We start from the raw sequence: 21,356 nt of genomic DNA on the forward strand, positions 1-21,356 counted from the left end.
ATAAGCATAAGCACTATATACCTCCTAGTTTTTATCGTAATGAATCCATCCAAATCCACCTATTTATCTTATTCAAAACCAAAAACATCAAGTCATCAATACATGCATCAAGACCACAACTCCCTCTTCCCCTTCCTACTCCCCTTTTTACCCTTGGTATCCCACCAACTCAACCATGACGAGGACGACGGTTTCGAGAATAAAGACCTCTGAACCCGCTCCAAGAGAGTTTTCTTCTGAGTAGTCTTTCCCCACGACGGCCAGGATAATTTCACACCAGACTGTGTCCTTGACTGCTGCAAGAATGCAGGTGTCCATTTCCCGCTCTCAATCTCGCGTCGGATATTGGTGATTGCTTTTCGTGCGCGGATATTCGCTTCATTTGCGCTGGTTTTGAGAGTCTTAGTAGCGGTGGATGCATGGCGTTCCAGGGTCTGGGTGATGGGGCTGAGGTCGATATCAAAGTCTAGTAGTTTGCGTTGTGCGCGCTCTTCCCGCTCCTTTAGGACGGTTTTCCAGGATTGCTGCTCGCCGGGGTCGAGACACCAGACTACGACATCGCCTTTGCGGCGCCAGTCGTCGTGCCAGGCTGTGCTGAAGGTGCGATAGCATTCTCCGTACGCAGAAGACTTGAGTAAACGCTGGAGGGTGGGTTCAAGTTGCGCGAAGAAAACAAGGTAATCGGGCCACTCGTGGTATCCCTTCGGATTCCGTCGGTTGGATGGCTTGGAGAGGTATGATGGTTTGCGGGGGATGTGCCAGAGACCGCCGAGCATGTTCTGCCGGAGGAAGGTGGTAGGGTTTTCGTAGAACTGGTCCGCTTCGTCTACGTAGGTGGCTTTTTCGGAGGCGTTGAGGTTGACCGGAGGTTCGCAGGATAGGGCCCAGGCGTTGATAGAGGGGTAGACCATGTGCGAGCGCCAGGGGGTGCTGTGGCAGGGCATGAGAAAGCCTGTTGAGATGCCGGGGCCTGAGGAGGGGGATTGGGCGTGGTTGGGGGTTGTGTGACGGTCATGTTGGTCGCGGAGGTAGGAGAGGACGTTTATGGTGCCGGAGGCGTGATAGATGGTGGTGTAGAGTGCGATGAAGACATTGACGATGAGGATGAAGATCAGGGTGAGTCTTCGGGGAGTGTATATCCTAGAGGATCGCGATACGGCCGGATAGAACGTTTCGAGCAGCGGCGTAGCGGATAAGATGTGCAAAGATGGGAGAATTGGGTAGATAAAGCGAACTTCTTTGTGGGAGATCAATGACAGGACGAGCGGCATAGCCAGGCAAACATATGCCAGTTGAGTTTGGATGTTGGTCCGCCAATGCTTCGACGCGGATGACGGCGGACGGTTGGCCGAGCGATAGAGTCCAAGCAGAGAAAACGGCAGCGCCGTCGTTAGAAGAAGAGGGAGACCCTGGGAGACGTAGTAATGGAAGTCATTCTTTCCGTAGAACACGGCCAGTGACTGCACAATGTTGAAGTAGAGGAACTTGAAAGGCGGGAATGTCCAGACTCCATAGAACAACCGGTCAACCAACGTGGACACGGACAGTATCGCAGATCCGCATATCGCGACTTCGCGCGCGAGGATCTTTTGTATTTCCCAAGAGTTACGGTATAACACAATGCCGGCCAGAGTCACCCAGATCAGAATGTTCGTAGGACGGAGAATACAGGCGAGTGCTGCGAGACACAGACATTGTCGTAGCCTGCCTTGTTAGTACCTATTATTCATCCGATGGTCGAAATGCGTACCTGTTCAGCAGTTCCTTATCCAGCCGCTCCTGCGTGCGACTGCTTCTGGACTTGCGCGCCGCTTTCAGCTCCGAATCCAAGGACCATTCCCAGGGCCACAAATCCAGAGCGACAACCGTTATCGTCGTCTCCAAACAGTTTGACAGAGTTCTCGTCGAGCAGAACCATTGCCAGGGACTGGCCACGGTCAAGGCCAACTACACACCATCAGTCTCTTGTCACACGACATAATCCGGAGCAACATACCACAGCCCAATTCTTACGTGACCCGTCACCATGGATCCGACGAGCAAATTTCCAGGTGTAGAAGTCGCCGACGGCTGCGATAACGGCCTGCGCGGTCTTCGGAGCGGCGATTAGGAGGTTCGCACGTAGCGTGGGGGAGAGACGGAGGACGAAGGCAAGGAGGGCGGCGACGCGATAGACGGCAGCGAACAGGAGGGGATGCAAGGAGGATCGCAGTTGATTTCTCCATTCCTGTAGTTGTCAGCAGCAGCATTAAGCGGTAGTATAAGAGAAGACCAACCCAGGTCATCCATGCCCCCTGGTCTTTCCCAAACGCGAGCTGCCATGCTGGTTCGAGCGACTGGAAGAATTCATCGGGCTGGAAAAAGGTGCGCACGAGGAGGGCGTTGATGAGACGGAAGGCGATGAGGGAGAGGAAGACGGTGGAGGGCGTGATTTCGCGGGGTTCTCTTGATTCTTTCTCTCTGGTATCTCTGGACGGTCTTGTTTCTCTCGTCTCCTTGGGTCTTCTTGATTCTCTGTACTCTCTGTACTCTCGCAATGGCGGTAGTGATGACCGCGGAGGCTCTCTCGGCGATGACTCCTTTACCGACCCCGAGCTGCTGGACGACGACGCTTTGGAACGACGCGGTTTGCTGGAGGAGCTGGGAGGAGGTGCTGAAGAAGTATTCGACGATAAATAAGACAGCAGTTTGGAAGACGAGCGCCCGGACGAGGAGCGTCCTGAACGTGAAGCCATGGTTCGCGTGTCGAGAGTGTGGGGGAGAGATTGTTTTGCTACTCCGTAGTAGTAACTAATAGTAGAGCTAGCTATCGGCACTTACACGCGGAGTCAACACTAAACAACCCCAAAACGGAAATTCCACGAGAGACGAACCGTGGAAAAAACATTATGACAGCATTATTATTAGTGTTATCTCTGGCAAATTCCAATCGCTAAAGAACATTGTTAGAGTAAAGAGACTATACCGCGTATACCTGCACTTAGGGGAAGAGCGCTGTTCCTGCCAATAATATCGCGCCGATTTCTCGCTTTCTCTTGCTTTTAGCTGTATACCGCTGTCCATATAAGACTTCTTCTTTCCCTTGGTTCTCGCATTTTCTCTCCAAGTTTCTCTTCTCTATTTGACTCATAAATCACAATCAAAATGGCATACCACTCTTCATCCACCAACGAGGCCATCCAGGCCGAGCATGACTTCGCGGCCCACAACTACCATCCGCTGCCCATAGTCTTTGCCCGCGCTCAAGGAACCTCCGTCTGGGACCCAGAGGGCCGTCACTACCTCGACTTCCTTTCGGCCTACTCTGCCGTCAACCAGGGTCACTGCCACCCCAAGCTGGTCGAAGCGTTGGTTGAGCAGGCCTCGCGGTTGACTCTTAGTTCCCGCGCCTTCTACAATGACGTTTTCCCTCGGTTTGCGGAGTTTGTCACCAAGTTCTTTGGGTTTGACATGATCCTACCTATGAACACCGGTGCAGAGGCTGTGGAGACTGGTATCAAGGTCGCCCGCAAGTGGGGATACAAGGTTAAGGGCATTCCGGAGAACCAGGCCCTTGTGCTGAGTGCTCAGAACAACTTCCATGGTCGAACAGTATGGCCTACCACTCAACTATATCTGCCCAATTGCTAATTCTAGGTAGTTCGCTGCCATTTCTCTCTCCTCAGATCCCGAATCTCGCGAGAACTACGGCCCATATCTCCCCAACATCGGATGTACCGTCCCCGGAACTGATAAGCCTATCGCGTACAATGACAAGGCCGCCTTGCATGAGGCATTCGAGAAAGCCGGTCCCACTCTCGCAGCCTTCCTTGTCGAGCCCATCCAAGGAGAAGCCGGCATCGTCGTTCCCGACGATGACTACCTCCGCGAAGCCCGCGCCCTGTGCGACAAGTACAACGTACTCTTAATCTGCGACGAGATCCAAACCGGAATCGCCCGAACAGGTAAACTGCTGTGCCATGAATGGAGCGGAATCAAGCCTGATCTGGTGTTGTTGGGCAAGGCCATCTCTGGCGGAATGTACCCTGTGTCCTGCGTCTTGGGCCGCAAAGACGTCATGCTGACTATCGAGCCTGGTACGCACGGGTCGACCTATGGTGGCAACCCGTTGGGATGCGCGGTGGCTATTCGTGCGCTTGAGGTTGTGCGGGATGAGCAGATGGTTGAGAAGGCGGAGCGATTGGGCCACGTTTTCCGCAGCGGTCTGCAGGCCATCCAGAGTCCGGTTATCGAGTTGGTGCGCGGCAAGGGGCTGCTCAACGCCATCATTATTGATGAGTCGAAGACGAATGGACATTCCGCTTGGGAGCTGTGCATGTTGATGAAGGAGAAAGGTCTTTTGGTAGGCTTGTCCTTTCCTTTCTGAATACCACCTCGACTAACAATCATAGGCCAAACCAACTCACCAGAACATCATCCGCCTGGCACCGCCTCTCGTCATCACGGAGGAAGAGATCCAGAAGGCTCTGAAGATTATCGAAGATTCCGTTAATGAACTTCCTAATCTCAGGGGCTCGGCTGAGGACAAGATCGTCCCCCCTCCGGAAAGAGATGTGAAGATTGCACTTGAGAATTAGACGGTGCGATTATGGCGGAGGAACAAGAATATAATATGCAACAGTAGGGCCTATCTACAGGCTACATGCTAGTTGCGATCATCCCGACCGGAGATGACGCCTAGCTTGCCCACATCGACTCCGGGTCGTGATATGCCATGACCGCATGAGCAACGACACCATGAAGATCTGACTGTAGAATGAATCGAATGTAAGGAATTCAAGCATTGTTTCTTATGTTGTAGCTGCCTAGAGTATTGAAACATTTTTATGATCGTATTTGTCTTCTCTACACGCATACACATATACTCTCTCTCTTGTCACCTCCCATTCATCCACCACGTAAATTTCCCCCAGCCGCCAAAATGGTCCAAACCCGTCTTCTCAGCGAAAGACTTCACAACAGAGCAAGACCTGCCCAACCACGCAAAACGAAAAGTCATCGAGTCAAATGAAAGTGAACACCGCAGTCGAGGAAGTCGTATACCAAGACGTTGAACGGGCTTGTGTAAGGTCGAGTTCTATGGTAATAAGATTAAGATTCGGTTTTAGCTGATCGTGATTTATTTCCGTACATTTTTTGTACATTATCGTACATTCTTCTCCTCCCACACGTCTTGTCTGGCTTTCGACAGGGCTTACCACGCAATATCATATCAAGGGAGCTACATATGTCGATGTGAACTGTAATTTCGACAGAACCATCAAGTTATATGGCACTAGCTGTGCGACCTCGGTCCAACACCAAGATACATGGAGATAGTCGAAGCAAAGAAGGTTATAAGGAGCACAGGTGTAGCTACCAATAGGAAATGACTCGGAAATTGTGGTCATTACCAATAACAAGCGCCCTGCCAGCAGCCCTATCACTGCGATTGAAGCTACCTTGACTGACACTCTTGGTGGTTGGACATTTGTTACAATAGATCACCATGCGATTTATCTGGCCTCCTTGTCCGGATTTCCGGTCATATGCGCCATGGGACATTCGGAACCATATGCAAATGATATGACTCTTAAGAACGCCACGACAATCTTGCTGATTGATAATTGTGGATCGCAGAGGCACTCCCCCCCCAAAAAAAAGGGCTGAGATGGCATTGACGTTAACGAAGCCGCTGCAGTCAAAAGGCAGCAACTCCAACAACCAAAAGCAAGTGGGCAGTTACATGCAAACCCTCGGTGCATAAACCTGGCGACAACATAGCCGGGTTAGCTCCCAACGTGGTTTAGCTAGAAGTTGATACTGTCATTGCCATCACATAAACACGTAATTGTCCTGGAACGCCTATCTTACAAATGATGGGATCTGACAACATCGCTATTGCTATCAGCCATTTATTTTCCTTCGCAATCGAAGGACTTTGCTGACGTGGATAACTTGTAGTACTGAGCTAAAGGCTTGGTCACCAAATACATCCAATGTTCTGATCCCAAGGGCGTGTCGAGGCATTCGATCTCATAGGGAAATGGAGCCTTGCACATGGGAGGCAAACGGCATAGTCTTGAAAGATGCTTCATGAATCTCAGTAGATCTATGTACCACGCCGTGAAGCGCTTTCGGAAACCAGAAAGACCTGATGAATCCTGCCCTATATAGGCAGGTCACTTCCCTGTGATGAGTAATCTTGCCTGCCTCATGGCGAGTTTTCGAGAACTATCGACAGCCTGACGACCAGAGCCTGCGATCGGCAGGCTGTCTGATACGGAACGGAAAGGTGAAAGGGTAAGAGGTTTGGGAGATTAATTTTCTATCGTACATATTATTCTCCGTTATTATCGCTGGTAACAAGTGCTGAAAAAATATGGTGTCTTGCTTAATCACATCGACTCTTCCATCAGAACGAGTCCTTTAGGGGAAGACTCTTCAATAGCCATGCAATAACCAGCCGGGGTACCAGATGCCGTATATCAACATTTCAAAGGAAACGAGAACCTCGACAGCAACTGATGAGATCTTATCCGGCCTGAGTAGGAAGGGCCTGGCATGTCTGCTTTCAAAAACCCGCGATGTTTGATCACACATGTTTTGTGGACATTCCTGCAACGTCTTTTCGCTGTCTATATTTTCAACATGCACACGAATCTACTGGTATAGTAACTTGGCGCTACAGACCACATCATCTTCTCACGAGAGGCAGAAATAAAGATCAAGCAAGCAGCGTCAATTTATTTATAAGCTAATCATACGAATAGGAAAGTATTCAAAGTATTTTTGTCGGTTTTACTGGCCAGGCCTGAGGAATCCAGGACGAATGTCGATACCCATCCCGTGGCCACAGACGGTATATTACAATTGAGTTTTGTCGCCCTTCATCATCGAGAAAAACGTAGGAGCAGTCATAATACGACACCATTGAACTGATTGCCATATGCAATTATTGAGGACTTTCAATTAGAAGACCCATAACCTCTGGAATCACAAATGCCCGGATGGCCAAACTGTGTAGGTGTGAATCAGGGTCTGCATTCTTTACCCTAAATCCTACTGTTATGTAGGTGAGGCTCAAGAGCTTTGCGGTGCACCGCAATCCTAATTATTATGGGTATTGATTTTCGTTTATGGCCTTTCTCTTGAAATAAACGGAGTACGGAGTACGTATCGGATCTTTTTCCATGATCAATGCAATGACAAGCAAAATATATAATTCTGGGATGGGCCACACTTTGGCAGAGCCGCAGAGATCAGTTGGATAAATAGTCGGTCCGATTAAGCCAACGCCTTGGATGCCACCATGGCCATACCATAGATTACTGCGAGCTTAGCGCTTCTCTCAACAATCCAATCATTGTGTTTAGTGCAGATACCGAATCATTTGGGTCTCTTGAATCAGCTATGTTGGGATGTCTTGTTTCATGATGAAACAAGTGAAATATCCCGAGGTTACACAAAACAACCTCCTGGACGCAATGTACCAAGTTGGTGCAATGCATATGATTGTATGACTATGAACAAAGTATTGTATCATGAACGACTGCTTATGGCATAACATACAAAATAATCTACATGTCCTAGATGATACTAACAGATGCTTGTCGGCTCTTCAACTGCTTTGATAGGCTTTTCTTATGATGATGTTATATTTTGAGGAGAGATAGGGGCACAATGACAAGAAACTAGAGTAATTGTCTCGTACCCCGGGACATTGCACTCAAGATTTGCCACCCAACTGCGCATCCTCCATTCTCCGCTGAGCCAACTTGATATAAAGTAATCACTCCATCGAGAAGAAGGTACATATTTAAAGTTGCCCTAACTGGAGCTGAAAAGAGCTAAAGAAAACATACAATTTTGATGTTGCACTGGATACTGTACCCATCAGAACATTTGGTCTGTTGAATCCCGGTTCTCCGCCGATTATAAGACCAGGGTGTGGCAATATTCATCCTTGGATTCAATATTGGCGTTCTTCTCAAGTAGTAGCTTCACCACTGCCTCATACCCATTTCCAGCTGCCCAGGAGAGCGGGGTCCGGCCATATTTATCCCCAGATTCAGTGCTGGCATTTTTCTCAAGCAGAATTGATGCAGGTTTCCAAAGTTCGAAATATGCTGCAAGATGCAGACCTGTCATCTTTGTTTCAGTTACAAAGATAGACCAGGATCCTTGGTATAACATAGCCTGGCTACAGGCAAATACTTTGGCAGTGTCCTCAAGAAGATTCAATATCAACCTTTCTCCTTCAATGAGGAATTTGCCCGCGTGGTATCCCCAATTTTGTGATGCATAACCATAAAGAACATGTGACTGTAATCTTTCTCTCAAAGCATCCTGTGTTGGACAGTATCCTGCCTTGAAAACTTCAAATAACAAGTAGGTGACGCGTGCCTTCATCATGTTAATGTGGGCATTGGGAAAACAGTATTCCCAAGTTCGCTCAAAATATTCTTGTGTGGTGTAGTGGACCAAACGGATGATGTCACTCTCCTTATCAACAATCACTAGGCCAGCGCATACAGAGACTATGAGTCTGATATCCGCAATATTATCCCTATCAAACTCAGATGTATTCTCCTCAACACCAATGGCGTGTTGAAGCTCAACAGATGTCAGACGTCTCTTAGCACAGGAAATCCATGATAAAACCTGCTTAGCAAGCTCTTGATGTTCTTGTACCTGACCTTGGATTCGCTGCATAGCTTTCTCATAAGCATCATCTAATGCTTTTGACCTTTTATCGTCATTTGTTGCCTCATAAATGTTCTCCAACTCTTGAAGTGCTCCCATACATGATTAACCGCTACGTCCTCCGTCGACACGTTCGACTGGATGAAATTGACAGACAACAGCACTATCAAACACAGAGTCGCTATACGGATGAAGGGGGTGTACTCGTAGATGAAAACGATTACCAAGATAATCCGGTGTGACGTTTACTTCAGTCTATCTATAATCATAGATGAATAGATATCAGCTGCCAGATAAACAGCCTGGAACAATCCAATAACTGATAAGGTTGAGGATGACCCACATTGACAGGATCTTACAGCCAATGAAGTAACGTACCGCACGGCTGAGGGGGAGCTGAGATCGATATCAGATACGGCACTGGCTAGCAGATCTGGAGGGTACGTCATGATGGGGCTACGGGGTTCAATTCAGCTCCCAGTTGAGTCCAGCTAAGTCCAGCCACATTTCCACACCCAGAGAATATTGAATAAACAGAAAATAGACCTTAATCTTCGATAATGGTCATACCTGTTACGACATACAACGCAGGGTATGTCAGCCTGTCGACTAGGTAAGGGAAACAGCTAGAGGGTGAGGTATATTGGATCAACGATGACAGCTGGATTGGCTACAAGACTAATCCTTGGGGAAAAGAAGCTAGATACAACATGTGAGGTCCTTTTTAACCCTCTCCGGGTCCATAAGGCCCGGTGCCCTAACACGGCACATGCATCCGGCTATTGCAACTCGTAATTCTCGTCCAGGAAAGTCTTTAGCCCTTCTGGCGGAGGGACCCGTAACAATACCAAGTCAGTCACTTAAATACATCATTCATGGCAAGGCCGCCGCTTCATAATTTCAAAACCCTCGCTCAGCTCGCTCAAGAAGCTGGAAGAATTTGGGAATATCTCCACCGTCGGCAATATCCAACTGTTGGCCTTGATTGAAGAGGATCGTCACGGGCACGTCGCTCGGGCCGTCTGGAACAGGGAATTGGGAAACATCAACAAAGAATGTCTCAAGCTCGCTACCGGGGTGGTGTCCCGACTCCAAGATTTGGAATTCCTGGGTAGGTGGACCTTGTGAGTCCCAGAAATGGACGATGGTGGGCAGGGGTCTGTTGATGATGTGTTCGTAAAACCCGGGCCTGGGATATTGTATTAGTCTCATAGAGATGGTTTGCGTTATTAATGAAGAGGACATACTCAGGGACAGGAATGAAAGGCATTTTGAAGGGTTGGTTTTGGTGGGTTGTGTTTGGTAGGTAGGAGGAACAAGTGGTAGTGAGTTGAACGAAGATGGAGGATTGAGGAGGTAAGAGAGGGGTATTTATAACCAGACAGCGGAGAATAGTCTGTTTTTCCCGGGCTGAGCTGGATAGCGGGGTTTTCAGCTGAATGCAGATCACACAAGCCAGCTAAACAGCCTGGCCTACTATGGTACCCAACAATAAGCAGACATGATAACTAGTAAGAATCAGAAAATCTGACACCATGTTGTATACCTGGACCAAGTTAATAAAATACAGTGTATTTAGATTACATACACACTACTAATATAGTAAATTATGCGTAATTCTCGTAAATACAGTAGCGTCTTGGGTAAAAGGACCCATATGGGTATTTCGATTCTGAAATCTGTACCCATTTGGGTACCCATGTCCAGGTCTACGGCATCTTGGGACTCTAGTTATTTGGGTTATCCAAGGTGCCGTAGAATGGCTTCTAATCCCCAATATGAAGACGCAGTCACAAAAGAGCAGAGGGAATATCGAGAAGAGGAAGCCCGCTTAGCATATTCATTTGGAGTATTAGCTCCGCACCTGGATACTCGCTACTTTATTCACAGAGAAAAAAGAAGGAAAAAGGTCAATATACAATAGTATAGATGTAGTTAGAGTCGTAAGAATTCTTGGTATTGGTACTGTGTTTGTATGGTACTCAACTGTCTACGAAATTATATGTAGCATAATCCCATGGCATCTTAACATCTACCCCTGCTACTACCTCACCTTCTAGACACGGATGAGTATTGAAGATGACTAATAGGAGCATAGGTATAATGGCACCATGGATTGCACAGTCCAAAATTCTATTAGTGATATGATAAGAAGCAACGAATCATCTCTCAAATCCCAGTGATAGCTACCAAGTATATATCAGTATATCTGAGGATATACAACGACAGATTAAATGGGACGGAAAGAAGCTAAACACAGAGCTTTGGTCTGATTTTAGCCATGTGGCCCATTACCAGCCAGGTGAGTCCAAGGTTATGTGTAATTCCTGTGGGAATACCCTGAATCATCCAAACTATCGATCAACGGCACGAGCACTATCAAAAAGCACCAAGCTTCATGCAAAAAGGCACAGCTTCATGGGAAGCGGCCAAATATTCACCACAATGCAGTATTTCTTCTATCTATCCTATATTAAAGATATATACTGATCCATCCTACTTTATAGGCCCGTCGCCCATCCTCTGAACCCTTTTCTCATGATCGATGGCTCCAGCAGCTAGTGACTACAATCACCACCCTACGGCTCCCATTCGCAATTGTTGAACACCCTGCTTTCCATGACCTAATCCAACTAGCCCAATCAGCACCCTCTGTTCCAGAACCTGTTTCTCGCAAAACAATACAGCGTCGACTTCAGATGATCTCTCACAATCAGCAGAAAAGCATGCTTCAAAGCTTACCTCCACAGGCTAAGCTATCAATTAGCCTGGACTGCTGGACATCTCCATTTTGTCAGGCATGTATGGCAATTACAGGCTATTTTATTGATTCAAACTGGGAATATCGGGAGGTATTACTTGGTTTGGACCACTGTCTGGCCAACATACTGGTCTCAACTTAGGTGGTGTCCTTTGGGATATACTCCAAAAGGTATGATATTGAAGACCGCATTCTTGCTATTACAACAGACAATGCATCTAATAACAGCACATTGGTTGAGAGCCTATATGATATACATGGCTCATTCATCATTCGAACTCCCTGCCTTGCACATGTGATGCAGCTTGCCCTAAAGCAGCTACTTGGTCAGATGAAGGCAGATCCAAAGAATGAGGCTATTGAGGCAGTTTGGTCTGATGATCTTGATAAATCTGCTCAAAAGACTGCTAAAAAGAGTGGTGATATTGCCACTACCTTGCAAAAGGTAGGTTTTCTGTAGCTTTTCACTAATATCTGCTAACCTGATCACTCTTTAATAGGTCCGAAATCTTGCTGTTTTTATCAATGCAAGCCCACAGCGCCGAGAGATATTTAAAGATCTCCAACCTGACCAGCCTGCTCAACCCAATCAGCCCCGGCCCCCTCGTTTAGTCCCAATCCAAGATGTTCGAACGCGTTGGAATTCAACATATCTTATGCTGCGCCGTGCTAATCGACTACAAATATATTTTGATCGCTTCTGCACACAGAATTCCTGTAATCATCTGAAGTTATCTTCAGATGAATGGCGACAGGTGGATCCTATATACTGAGAGTAGTATGCGCAGTAGTAACTGCAATCAACGAGGAAGGACTTCTTCTGCGCAACGCGAGTCGATATGGCAGCAACAGTGCAATTTGGAAAAGTTGGCGAGATATCGGTGGATGGGCAAGCCCGGTTTTTTGATACCTTTGGTGGATGGCGCTTTGGTAAACGTCGAGCTCAGATGGACGATGGGATTAGTTGTTTCGAATATCTCCAGATGGATTTCGAGATGGTCGTACAGTTTACATTCAGATTGGAGACAGCTCATGCGTATTGTGGGAAAGGAGCAGGGTCTACCGTTGGCCTCAATTTAGTTATAAGGGTTCATCAACGACTGCATTCTTTACCTACGCTTGCAGGTGATGCTAGGGTTATGTCAGGCCTTAGACAGGCTTTTCAATTAGACAACTACCGTTCTCAGCCGGTGTATGTACGTTTAAACCAAATATATACAAATACCAATCTATATACAGACCCAAAATATCTATAAGCATAATTACCCCAACTGATAAGAAACATAAGACAAAGGCCTAACAACCCTCCCCTTCGCCGTCCCCGCATACCGACTTCTCCCCCCTAACCTCCCTAACGCCAACCCTTCCAACGTCTCCGGCTTCCCACCCCAAAGCTTCCCCCTCCCATTAACTCTCTGCACGCTCGGAATCCAGAAATGCGTCACCGCAGCCCCAACAACCATACACGCGCTGAAGACAATCAACGACCAGCCGTGGCGGATGGTCGATTCGCGGTCCGCGGCGGGGTTGAAGCGGTAGTAGGCGGAGAAGACCTGGACAAGGATAGAGCCGAGTTTGCCGAAGGCGGCGCTTATACCGTGGCAGGTGGCGCGGTAGCGCGTGGGGAAGACTTCGGCGGGGATTATGTAGGTTGTCGCGTTGGGGCCGAAGTTGAAGAGGATCTGGCCGAGGATGTAGAGGATGACTGCGACGGCGCCTTCGGTCTGGGTGGTTATGAAGACGGTTCCTAGGGCGATAAAGTGGGCGGCTAGTGCGACGAAGGACCATTTTTGGAGGCCGACACGGTCGAGTTTGTGTACGACTAGGATCAGTAGCAGGCATCCGAAGAAGGAGCCGCTGTTTAGAATGACCAGTCCATGGACAGACGAGTCTAGGAACATCTGGTAGATATTCCCCTCGGGACGATCATCCGTCTGCCACGGGGGAGCAGCGCCTCGGATATGCAATGATCCCCATGTCTTAGCTAGGAACTGCGGGCTTGACATGCTGATTCCGTAGAAGCCAAAGTCCATGAGGAACCATGCTGACGCGGTGGCAACTAGTATGCGCCAGTTCCCCTCTGTCCAGAAGTATTGTACGATGTCGGATCTTGTCAGACCCCAGTGTGAGTTGAGGGTTGCCGGTGGGATCATCTCCACTTGAGACGAGGATGCGCGATCTTCGATCGAGTGTCCGGTAATCGATAGGGCGGGCATAGGAAGATCCTGCCAACTCGTCATAGATACAGCGGTCGCTGGTGGACTGGTCGGAGACTGGGGGGTGAAGTTGAACAGGTTTGTGGCATCGAACTCGGCCTGCACGGGGTCGTCTTCGATTTCCATTAGGAAGCGAGGAGATTCTGGAATGGCGAAACGGAAGAGCGTTGCGATGGCGCCTGGGATGACTCCGATCCCGATCACCCATCGCCACATGCTGTCGACAGAACGGACGCTGTCGATCGTCTCATGTTCGTGGCTTTTGCCTGCTGCGACCACAATCATGGAGACGAGGTTTCCGGCGATCTGTCCGAGGGGTTGCATAAAGAAGACGGTGGCCAACATGCGCGCGCGGTGTTTCGTGGGAGCAAATCTGCAGCCGTTAGCCATACCCATCCAGAACCCAAGGGCATACATACTCAGAAGTAATGACAGCACTAAGCGGATAATCCGCCCCAACACCAATCCCAACCACGACTCTCCACCAAACCAACCACGCAAACACATCCATGCTATTATGAACTCCCGTCGACGACATAACCACTCCCAGCGTCGATGTAATCAACAGCGTCAACTCCACACCGTACATCTTCTTCCGCCCGTATCGATCCGCGAGATAGCCAAACAGAACCTGCCCCAACAATGTGCCTGCCAGCGTGGCGATGTTGATGCACATCAATTGCTTTCCCGATGCGTCGTTCTGCCAGTAGACGTAGCTAGCCATGGGGAGGGCCATGTTGCTTGCGAAGAGCTACAAAGTCAGTTTTGGTAATCGGATAGGACAGAGATAGGTGTGTGGTGTGTACCGTGTATCCATCCAGAAAGAAGCCGACTCCGGCTACGAGCACCACGATCCATTGGAAGTGTTGACGGTCGATGGTCTCGTAGACCTGTCGCATGCGAACCTGGCGGTCCTACAGATCACATTTGTCAATCAGTGCAATACACCAAGCTGCAGTGACCGACGTACCTGCTCATGCTCAAAATCCCGAGCCCGATCGGTCTTGTACAGCCGGCTGCGTAAGCGGCCCATAGCGAAGGATCTAGGGTGTGCTATGCTGATAGAAGCAGTACATTGTGTATATGTAAGAAATACCTCCTGAGCTAGGAAACAAGAAAAGAAAGAAATCCACCATGAGGCTAAAAGTTGCGATGACCAAAGCACGATAACAAAGAGGGGTCAGGAACCGAATCCATGTACCCGAGTTAGTGGTCCTGCAGTAGTGCTGATTTAAGGTTACTCGGCCGTTGCTGTCACTGGCTAATGCCCGTCTTAGCGCCCGCGGTGGGTGACCCTTTAACGCCAATTATAGTTAAACAATAGCTACACGTGCCCCAAGCCAGCGGACCGACAGGCTCGACCAACAACGTGAGGGGTCCACTTGTCACCTGTGGGACAGTGCACATGCGGGAATTGTACAATGCCATTGGAGGTAGTTGAGATTACACGTGCAGGCCATGCCGTGATTGATTTGGACTATCCGATTAAAAACCAAAGAAATACAGAAAGGGTATTGTTGTTTCCACCTGAACGCCTGACCATGGATCCCAAGATAGCCCCATCCGGATACCGAGAGAATAGAGACACGTTAGATCTTTTGCGCGGACAAAAATTCGCAGAAACGAATTCGATCTGCCCGGCGTCAGTATGGCATTATGTAGAGAAATGAGGCAGACTTACCGCTGTCATCAAGAAATTGAATCTGTAAGACCTTCATTTGCGATAGAAGATCGAAATTTGGCTGTAATTGTAGAACGACCGGCTTCCCGGCTTTCTTACCCGGGTTGATGCTCTCGATGCAGCTGACCGGTATTGAGACGTAGCGTTTAGCCTCTCGTCTTAATGAATTGGCGAAGAAGAGCATCACTTGCTTTCCATTATAATCTTGTAGAATGCGTAGATTCTGGCTGATGCATTCTTCGCCGCGACCTTTCGATTTAGCTTCTGCGATGCCGGCGATGAAAACGAGTTTTGATGCTAATATGAGCTCCTGGAATTGTACAGCATCTGTGCGTGTCAGCAGCAATTTCTCAATCAAGGAATAAAGGAGAATACCTTGCTCATCGTCAAAAGTGTAGGATATTTGCGTCGTAAATACCGTATGCGCTGTCTGCACTGTCTGTTCGTCCAAAAACGATACCCGAAGCGACGGCTCATGAGGTAACTTGGGATGCTCCAAGTGCGGGACAGGAAGTTTCGTATCATGAACTAGAGAATCAGCATCTGTAACATCCAAAGAGAACGATATACCCACAGCTATGCACAAAAGCAGTCTGCTGGCCCACGCCACCATTCAACTCCAAACACTTCAATGCCCCGCCTCCATCTTTGCAAATGTCGATATACAGATACCTTAGTCGAAACAACTTGTTATGTCGCACAAACGTACTGCTCAATTAGCCACATCCACCTGCCAACCGGGGGCATAAACATACACAGTCACACTCGGATTCAAAGTTAACCGCACTACATCGTCGTACAGCGAGTACGACGTCTTCCTTGACCCCGAACCCTGAGATGACGTCCCCGGACTCAACGGCGGGATGAACTGCGACGAGCGGGACGAACGCGTCGACGAGGATAGTATGCTCTCTCTGGGCGTATTCGGGAGAGGCCAGTCCTCCGAGTCGTATGGATGTTGGCTCATGGCCAATATCGCTCGTTTTTCTTTCACTTGGGAGGGCCTGAAGACATCTGTAATGGTGAGAAAAAGGAAAATTGAACTGCGCTGATCCGAGTGATCACCGACGGACTTTCATCACTGACAGGGGGGAGAAAAAGCAAACGTAAGCAAACAAATGGTCGGCGATTATTTATGGAAGAGGAAGAAATGCCAACCATGGGCGTAGACTCTGCTCAGACACGTGAACCCACCGTGGGGCGGGATTGGTGCTGTGGGCCGAGTTTGGGTATTTCCTTTTTGGGATATTCCCATACACAGACATGATAAGATATGATCGAGTCCGTTCAATATGTAGAATACGATACTTTTGTCTCAATTGGTGCATTTGGACATACAAATTGAGCCCGATCATATGAATATTTGTGAAAGCATATCTCTTGCCCCCGAACTTAATCGCGCCCAAATTTGGCCTTGAACTTAAACATGACCAAATGTCAGTGAGGCTTCTGGATCATTTTTGGAACAAGAGATCTACATCGCCTGAAATTGGATTTGTCTCGGATAGTGTTCTTTGACTTTACTGTGCAACGGATAGAAATTGGATGGATGAAATTAAGATTATTAGATTGTATAGTTATGACCTTTCTCAACTAAACCGACAACTCTGCTTCCCGCATAAACAGCTCTTATCCAACTGCGTCCAATAGTTATCCGGATATCTCACCGCGTGAGAACCGCCTTGGACTGCAGAGACTGCTAGTTGAGATGGACGACTATGCTTAACGCTGACAAAGGGACAGGCCAAGAAACTAATACACAGGTCAGGAGTGGCTTTCCAAGCTCCTTTGGGCGGGGGCATCTTGTGCACTTAGATTATTGAGCAAGTTCATGGTGCTGATGTAAATATGGTCAGTGGTAGTTGCCACGGACTCGGTAGCTGCTAGATATTTGTCATTAATGTCAGTTCTCTTCGGTGTAATGCATTCATTGAAAAAAAGCCAAATCAGAGCTATCCCATTAAAGGATCTGGGACTTGAAGAAGTCCTCAAAAAAGCTGCTAGCATGGGAGCCGCAACTAAGCAGGGACCAGGCTCTTCCCGAGTATTCTTCATCATTCTTATCACCACTACTCGAATTGATGCGGGAAATAATCGCGCTTCCAATACTGGAAGCGCTCGGAATAAAACAGCCTCCAGAGGGCGACCAATGGCCTCATATTTGGTGGATAACAACTTATGCAATGTCATTTCTCCCAATCCATACTGCAGGGATCCATGGCAGTAGATCCCGCCAGACAGTGATTGACCGACTGATCTCATCTTACATGCCGTTCATTAAATGACTGGTTCACAGTCGGAAGCGCCCCATCCATGTTGCTTCTAGTGTTCAGTTCCGGCATGGTCTCCTAGTTTCTATGGCCGAAACACACCATCAGACACCTTACCGCTCGCTACTGAAGGATTGACTACCATCGAGCCAATTCTCAACATAATGGGCTTGACCGTGACTAAAGGCATCGAGAACACAGGCGAGGTCCCGAAACACATGAGAGTGCAAGATCCTCCACTTTGCAGGGCATGGCCTCTCCTCATTTACCGATTCTCAAAAAAGCTGTATATTGACGAAAGACTGGGAGACTAACCCTTTGACCGTGGAAAAGCTTCCCCGGGAAACTCTACAGGAAGCATCCCCATTTTTAGCATATCTCTCTTCCTGCTCCACTGCCAGAAGCAGATTCCTTCACATAGCTGACGAGGTCATTTACCTTATCACTGTGTCAGCTTGCAGGCTTTCGACACTCCATCGAATTTCTCTGATAAGTTTCTGATAGTCATTGCGTTGACATAGCCAATACCGTGTACGAAACATTACGAGAAGAGAAGCTCACAGATAGAGCAGTGGTACTGGGGCTCTACAGAGCGACTCCATATGTTCGGGACCGTGGTCGAACAATAATCCAGACAAGTCCTCAATCAAAAGACAGTCACGCGCAGGATGGTGGCGGAGAAGATAGCACAGAGGAGGATCTACAGAATCTGGAAGGAGAGTTGGAGGGCTTCGGGAATCAGCCCTGAAGTAGGCGCAGACAAGGAAAGGGACGCTGTACCGATTGCTGCTCGCCGCCGCCCTATGGAGGAGCAAATTGATTCATTTTTATGGGTTCCGTATGTTCATTATGGTGCTTGATTGATATTCTTGAATTTCCACTCTCTTTCTTTTCTTTTTCCTTTCTTCTTTCGCAGGCCTGGTCGTAATACCTGATACTAATTATATTCTGTATTCGACAACTTTCCACCAAGTATAACGGTAGATTTGGATAATGTATGGTATCTAGAATAGCTTCAATCACCTTGGTAACTGAGTTCTCTCCCGATATCTTTTGAAAACAATAAAATGGATTCAGCAAACTCAGAAATAATAAAGTGTAGCTTTTCCTATCAACATCGACATGTATTTAGACAACTGTCAATGCGATCAAATGTTCCAAATCATTACTGCCCCGGCTATTATACTTTCGTTCACCTGAGGTGTGTTTGACATCTTTGTAATTTGTGCAACACATGCACCAGCTTTGCTGTTTGTATTATCAATAAACGCGCGGGATTTTCGCGAAGCACTTGATGCCATTGTAGCGCTTTCTAGTAGAGAAAAGCCATGTTGTTTATATCTGCCGTTAGGTTCAAAGTAATAGAGCCGCCTAAGTATTTACTGGTATGTAGTGGTCTCTAAATTTTCTAGAATCTTAATCCTTCGGGCTCACTTCAGAAGGCCACATGCGGCCAGTTATTACTGATGCTGAGAATTTCCGATAGTGGTAAGATTTCTCATCTCGGAAATTCGTCAATTCGGCAATGTTGTACCTGTCTGTACCTAGAATGAGTTAACGATGATGTCATGGCATTACACTCCAGATAGTAGGAATCAATGGCTCTAAGAGCTTTCTTTTGGCTGAATCTCTTCTGTTATTGTATATGGATATAGATCACGGGGGTCAGAGAGGCGCTGCCAAACCCTAAGACCACCGGTCTTGAGGAACGCATGCGGTACAAGAATCCACAAGCCTGCCAGGACTAGACTTGGACTTACTTGTATTCTCTTCTTCCCTTGTACTTCTCTGTCCGCGGTGTTATTAGTCTCATTGAATCAGTCCTGGTCGATATGGCCTCAGGAAACTCTACCTACACCTACGAAGGTCTCACAGGGTGGAAGCGCTTCCGTCCACTGCGGCCCTTCCGGGGCATGTATCACGACATCAAACGCCGTCTGCCCTACTATCGCAGCGATATTACAGATGCTTTCACCTATCGAACAGTGGCCAGTACAGTCCATATGTATTGCGCCAAGTATGTCCCATTCCTCCCCTATCCATTCCAAGAGTCGGGCGCACTGATCAGTATAGCATCCTTCCGGCTATTGCATTCACGCTTGACATGTATCGCAGAACAGGCCAATTCTTTGGAATCAATGAAGCGCTCTTTTCGTCAGCCATGGCAGCCCTTATATTTAGCGTTTTTGGAGCGCAGCCACTGAATATTGTCGGGATCACCGGTTTAATCTCGCTATTCAACTATACGATCTTCAATATCGTAACGCGGTACGAACCTGTGATCTATGCAAACTTCATGTGCTGGACGGCTATTTGGGCGGCAATTTTTCATTGGATTGTGGCTGTGTGTAATCTATGTGATTATATGCGCTATGTCACGGATTTTTCATCCGAGTCATTTGGAATGTATATTGGAATCGTCTATCTATGTGAGCACCCAAAGCCATACCCCATTCAAGAATGAGCGTCTGATGTCCACTAGCCAAAGGGGTGGGAGAACTAGTGCATGAGTTTAGCAAAGTAGGACTTGCAGCCGGATTCATGAGCTGCATGATCGCGATCCTTTACTTCTTAACTGTCTACGCTCTTGAACTATTGGCAACAAGCACCGTTTTTCGGCCGACCATTCGCGCCCTACTGACAGACTATGCATATGTTTTTGCTACTATGTTCTGGGTAGGCTTCTCGCACATCCCGGGTAATCTCAAAGCCGCGGATATCTCCAGAGTGCCCATTTCACGGGCGTTCTATCCCACCCAACCGCGTGGTTGGCTGATTCACTTCTGGGAACTTGATGTGAAGTGGGTATTTGCGGCGATGCCGTTTGGATCCCTAGTTATGCTTCTTTTCTACTACGACCATGTACGTCTTCGCACACTGACCGTAATACTTATGCTAATACTGGCGCCCACAGAACATCAGCAGTCTTACAGCCCAAGCCCGCCGATTTCCCCTCAAAAAGCCCACCGGCTTCCACTGGGACTTCTTCCTCCTCGGCATCACCACCTTCCTCGCCGGTATAACCGGCGTCCCCATGCCCAACGGCCAAGTCCCCGTGCATACGAACTCCCTCGTAAACTTCCGAACGGAGCTCGACATCGTCTCGATGGCTGAGGGCGAACGCGAGGGCGAACGCGAGGGCGCGGAAATCCGTCGGCACATCATGAAACCCGTTAGTGTCGTTGAACAGCGCGTTTCACACTTTTTTATGGGGCTAGGAATTATCGGGACCATGACGGGGCCATTACTTATTGTGCTGCATACTATGCCTGCGGCGGTGTTTGCAGGGGTTTTCTTCACAGTGGGGTGGGGGTCTATTGGAGGGAATGGGATTCTTAAGAAGTCCGTGTTTCTCTTACTGGATCATCGATTTGTGGCAAGGCATGAGCCGTTACTTAAGGTCCGGCAGAGGAAAATTATACTCTGGATTGCGTGTCAGCTGTTTGGAGTCACGGCGAGTCTGGCTATTTCGTTTACCATCGCGGCAATTGGGTTTCCTGTTGTTATCATTGCGTTGGTTCCCTGGCGAGTGTGGATTCTTCCTAAGTGGTTCAGTCAGGAGGAACTTCAGGTTCTTGACTGTCTGACGGCGAATAACGCCGCCGTGCTGGAGAGTATGGGTGGCCCGCCTAGCTTCCCTGGTGAGCGTCCGACTCGGCCGGAGGACATGGATACTGAGCAGCAGCAGAAGAGGGCGGATGGGCAACAGCGATTTGGGACTTATCATCGGTGACAACGTCTAC

General features: G+C 48.2%; 7 protein-coding genes across 7 annotated transcripts; 2 read left to right on the forward strand and 5 right to left on the reverse strand.

Annotated features, from left to right (window-relative positions):
- Positions 1-107: 107 nt before the first annotated feature.
- On the reverse strand, positions 108-2,735 carry gpi10 (putative glycosylphosphatidylinositol-alpha 1,2 mannosyltransferase; the record flags this gene model as incomplete). The annotated part of the gene is made up of 4 exons (XM_043281520.1): positions 108-1,704; positions 1,751-1,947; positions 1,997-2,227; positions 2,277-2,735. The coding sequence occupies 4 exons, from the start codon at positions 2,733-2,735 to the stop codon at positions 108-110; spliced, it is 2,484 nt and encodes an 827-aa protein (XP_043131760.1).
- Positions 2,736-3,144: 409 nt separating this feature from the next.
- Positions 3,145-4,577, forward strand: car2 (ornithine-oxo-acid transaminase; the record flags this gene model as incomplete). The annotated part of the gene is made up of 3 exons (XM_043281531.1): positions 3,145-3,591; positions 3,641-4,342; positions 4,392-4,577. 3 exons carry the CDS (start codon positions 3,145-3,147, stop codon positions 4,575-4,577), a joined length of 1,335 nt encoding a protein of 444 aa, XP_043131761.1.
- A 3,337-nt stretch (positions 4,578-7,914) lies between these two features.
- On the reverse strand, positions 7,915-8,784 carry ACHE_10642A (ankyrin repeat domain-containing protein; the record flags this gene model as incomplete). The annotated part of the gene is made up of 1 exon (XM_043281542.1): positions 7,915-8,784. The coding sequence occupies one exon, from the start codon at positions 8,782-8,784 to the stop codon at positions 7,915-7,917; it is 870 nt and encodes a 289-aa protein (XP_043131762.1).
- An 801-nt stretch (positions 8,785-9,585) lies between these two features.
- On the reverse strand, positions 9,586-9,955 carry ACHE_10643A (uncharacterized protein; the record flags this gene model as incomplete). The annotated part of the gene is made up of 2 exons (XM_043281553.1): positions 9,586-9,874; positions 9,933-9,955. The coding sequence occupies 2 exons, from the start codon at positions 9,953-9,955 to the stop codon at positions 9,586-9,588; spliced, it is 312 nt and encodes a 103-aa protein (XP_043131763.1).
- A 2,753-nt stretch (positions 9,956-12,708) lies between these two features.
- ACHE_10644A (phosphate transporter) lies at positions 12,709-14,398 on the reverse strand (the record flags this gene model as incomplete). The annotated part of the gene is made up of 2 exons (XM_043281564.1): positions 12,709-14,035; positions 14,082-14,398. The coding sequence occupies 2 exons, from the start codon at positions 14,396-14,398 to the stop codon at positions 12,709-12,711; spliced, it is 1,644 nt and encodes a 547-aa protein (XP_043131764.1).
- Positions 14,399-15,251: 853 nt separating this feature from the next.
- Positions 15,252-16,310, reverse strand: ACHE_10645A (uncharacterized protein; the record flags this gene model as incomplete). Its single annotated transcript, XM_043281575.1, has 5 exons — positions 15,252-15,295; positions 15,344-15,670; positions 15,719-15,871; positions 15,918-16,051; positions 16,099-16,310. The coding sequence occupies 5 exons, from the start codon at positions 16,308-16,310 to the stop codon at positions 15,252-15,254; spliced, it is 870 nt and encodes a 289-aa protein (XP_043131765.1).
- A 3,135-nt stretch (positions 16,311-19,445) lies between these two features.
- ACHE_10646S (anion exchange family protein) lies at positions 19,446-21,346 on the forward strand (the record flags this gene model as incomplete). Its single annotated transcript, XM_043281586.1, has 4 exons — positions 19,446-19,630; positions 19,687-20,042; positions 20,096-20,475; positions 20,528-21,346. 4 exons carry the CDS (start codon positions 19,446-19,448, stop codon positions 21,344-21,346), a joined length of 1,740 nt encoding a protein of 579 aa, XP_043131766.1.
- Between the last annotated feature and the right edge of the window lie 10 nt (positions 21,347-21,356).

This window comes from Aspergillus chevalieri, chromosome 1, assembly GCF_016861735.1.
Source record: "Aspergillus chevalieri M1 DNA, chromosome 1, nearly complete sequence".
NCBI lineage: Eukaryota > Fungi > Ascomycota > Eurotiomycetes > Eurotiales > Aspergillaceae > Aspergillus > Aspergillus chevalieri.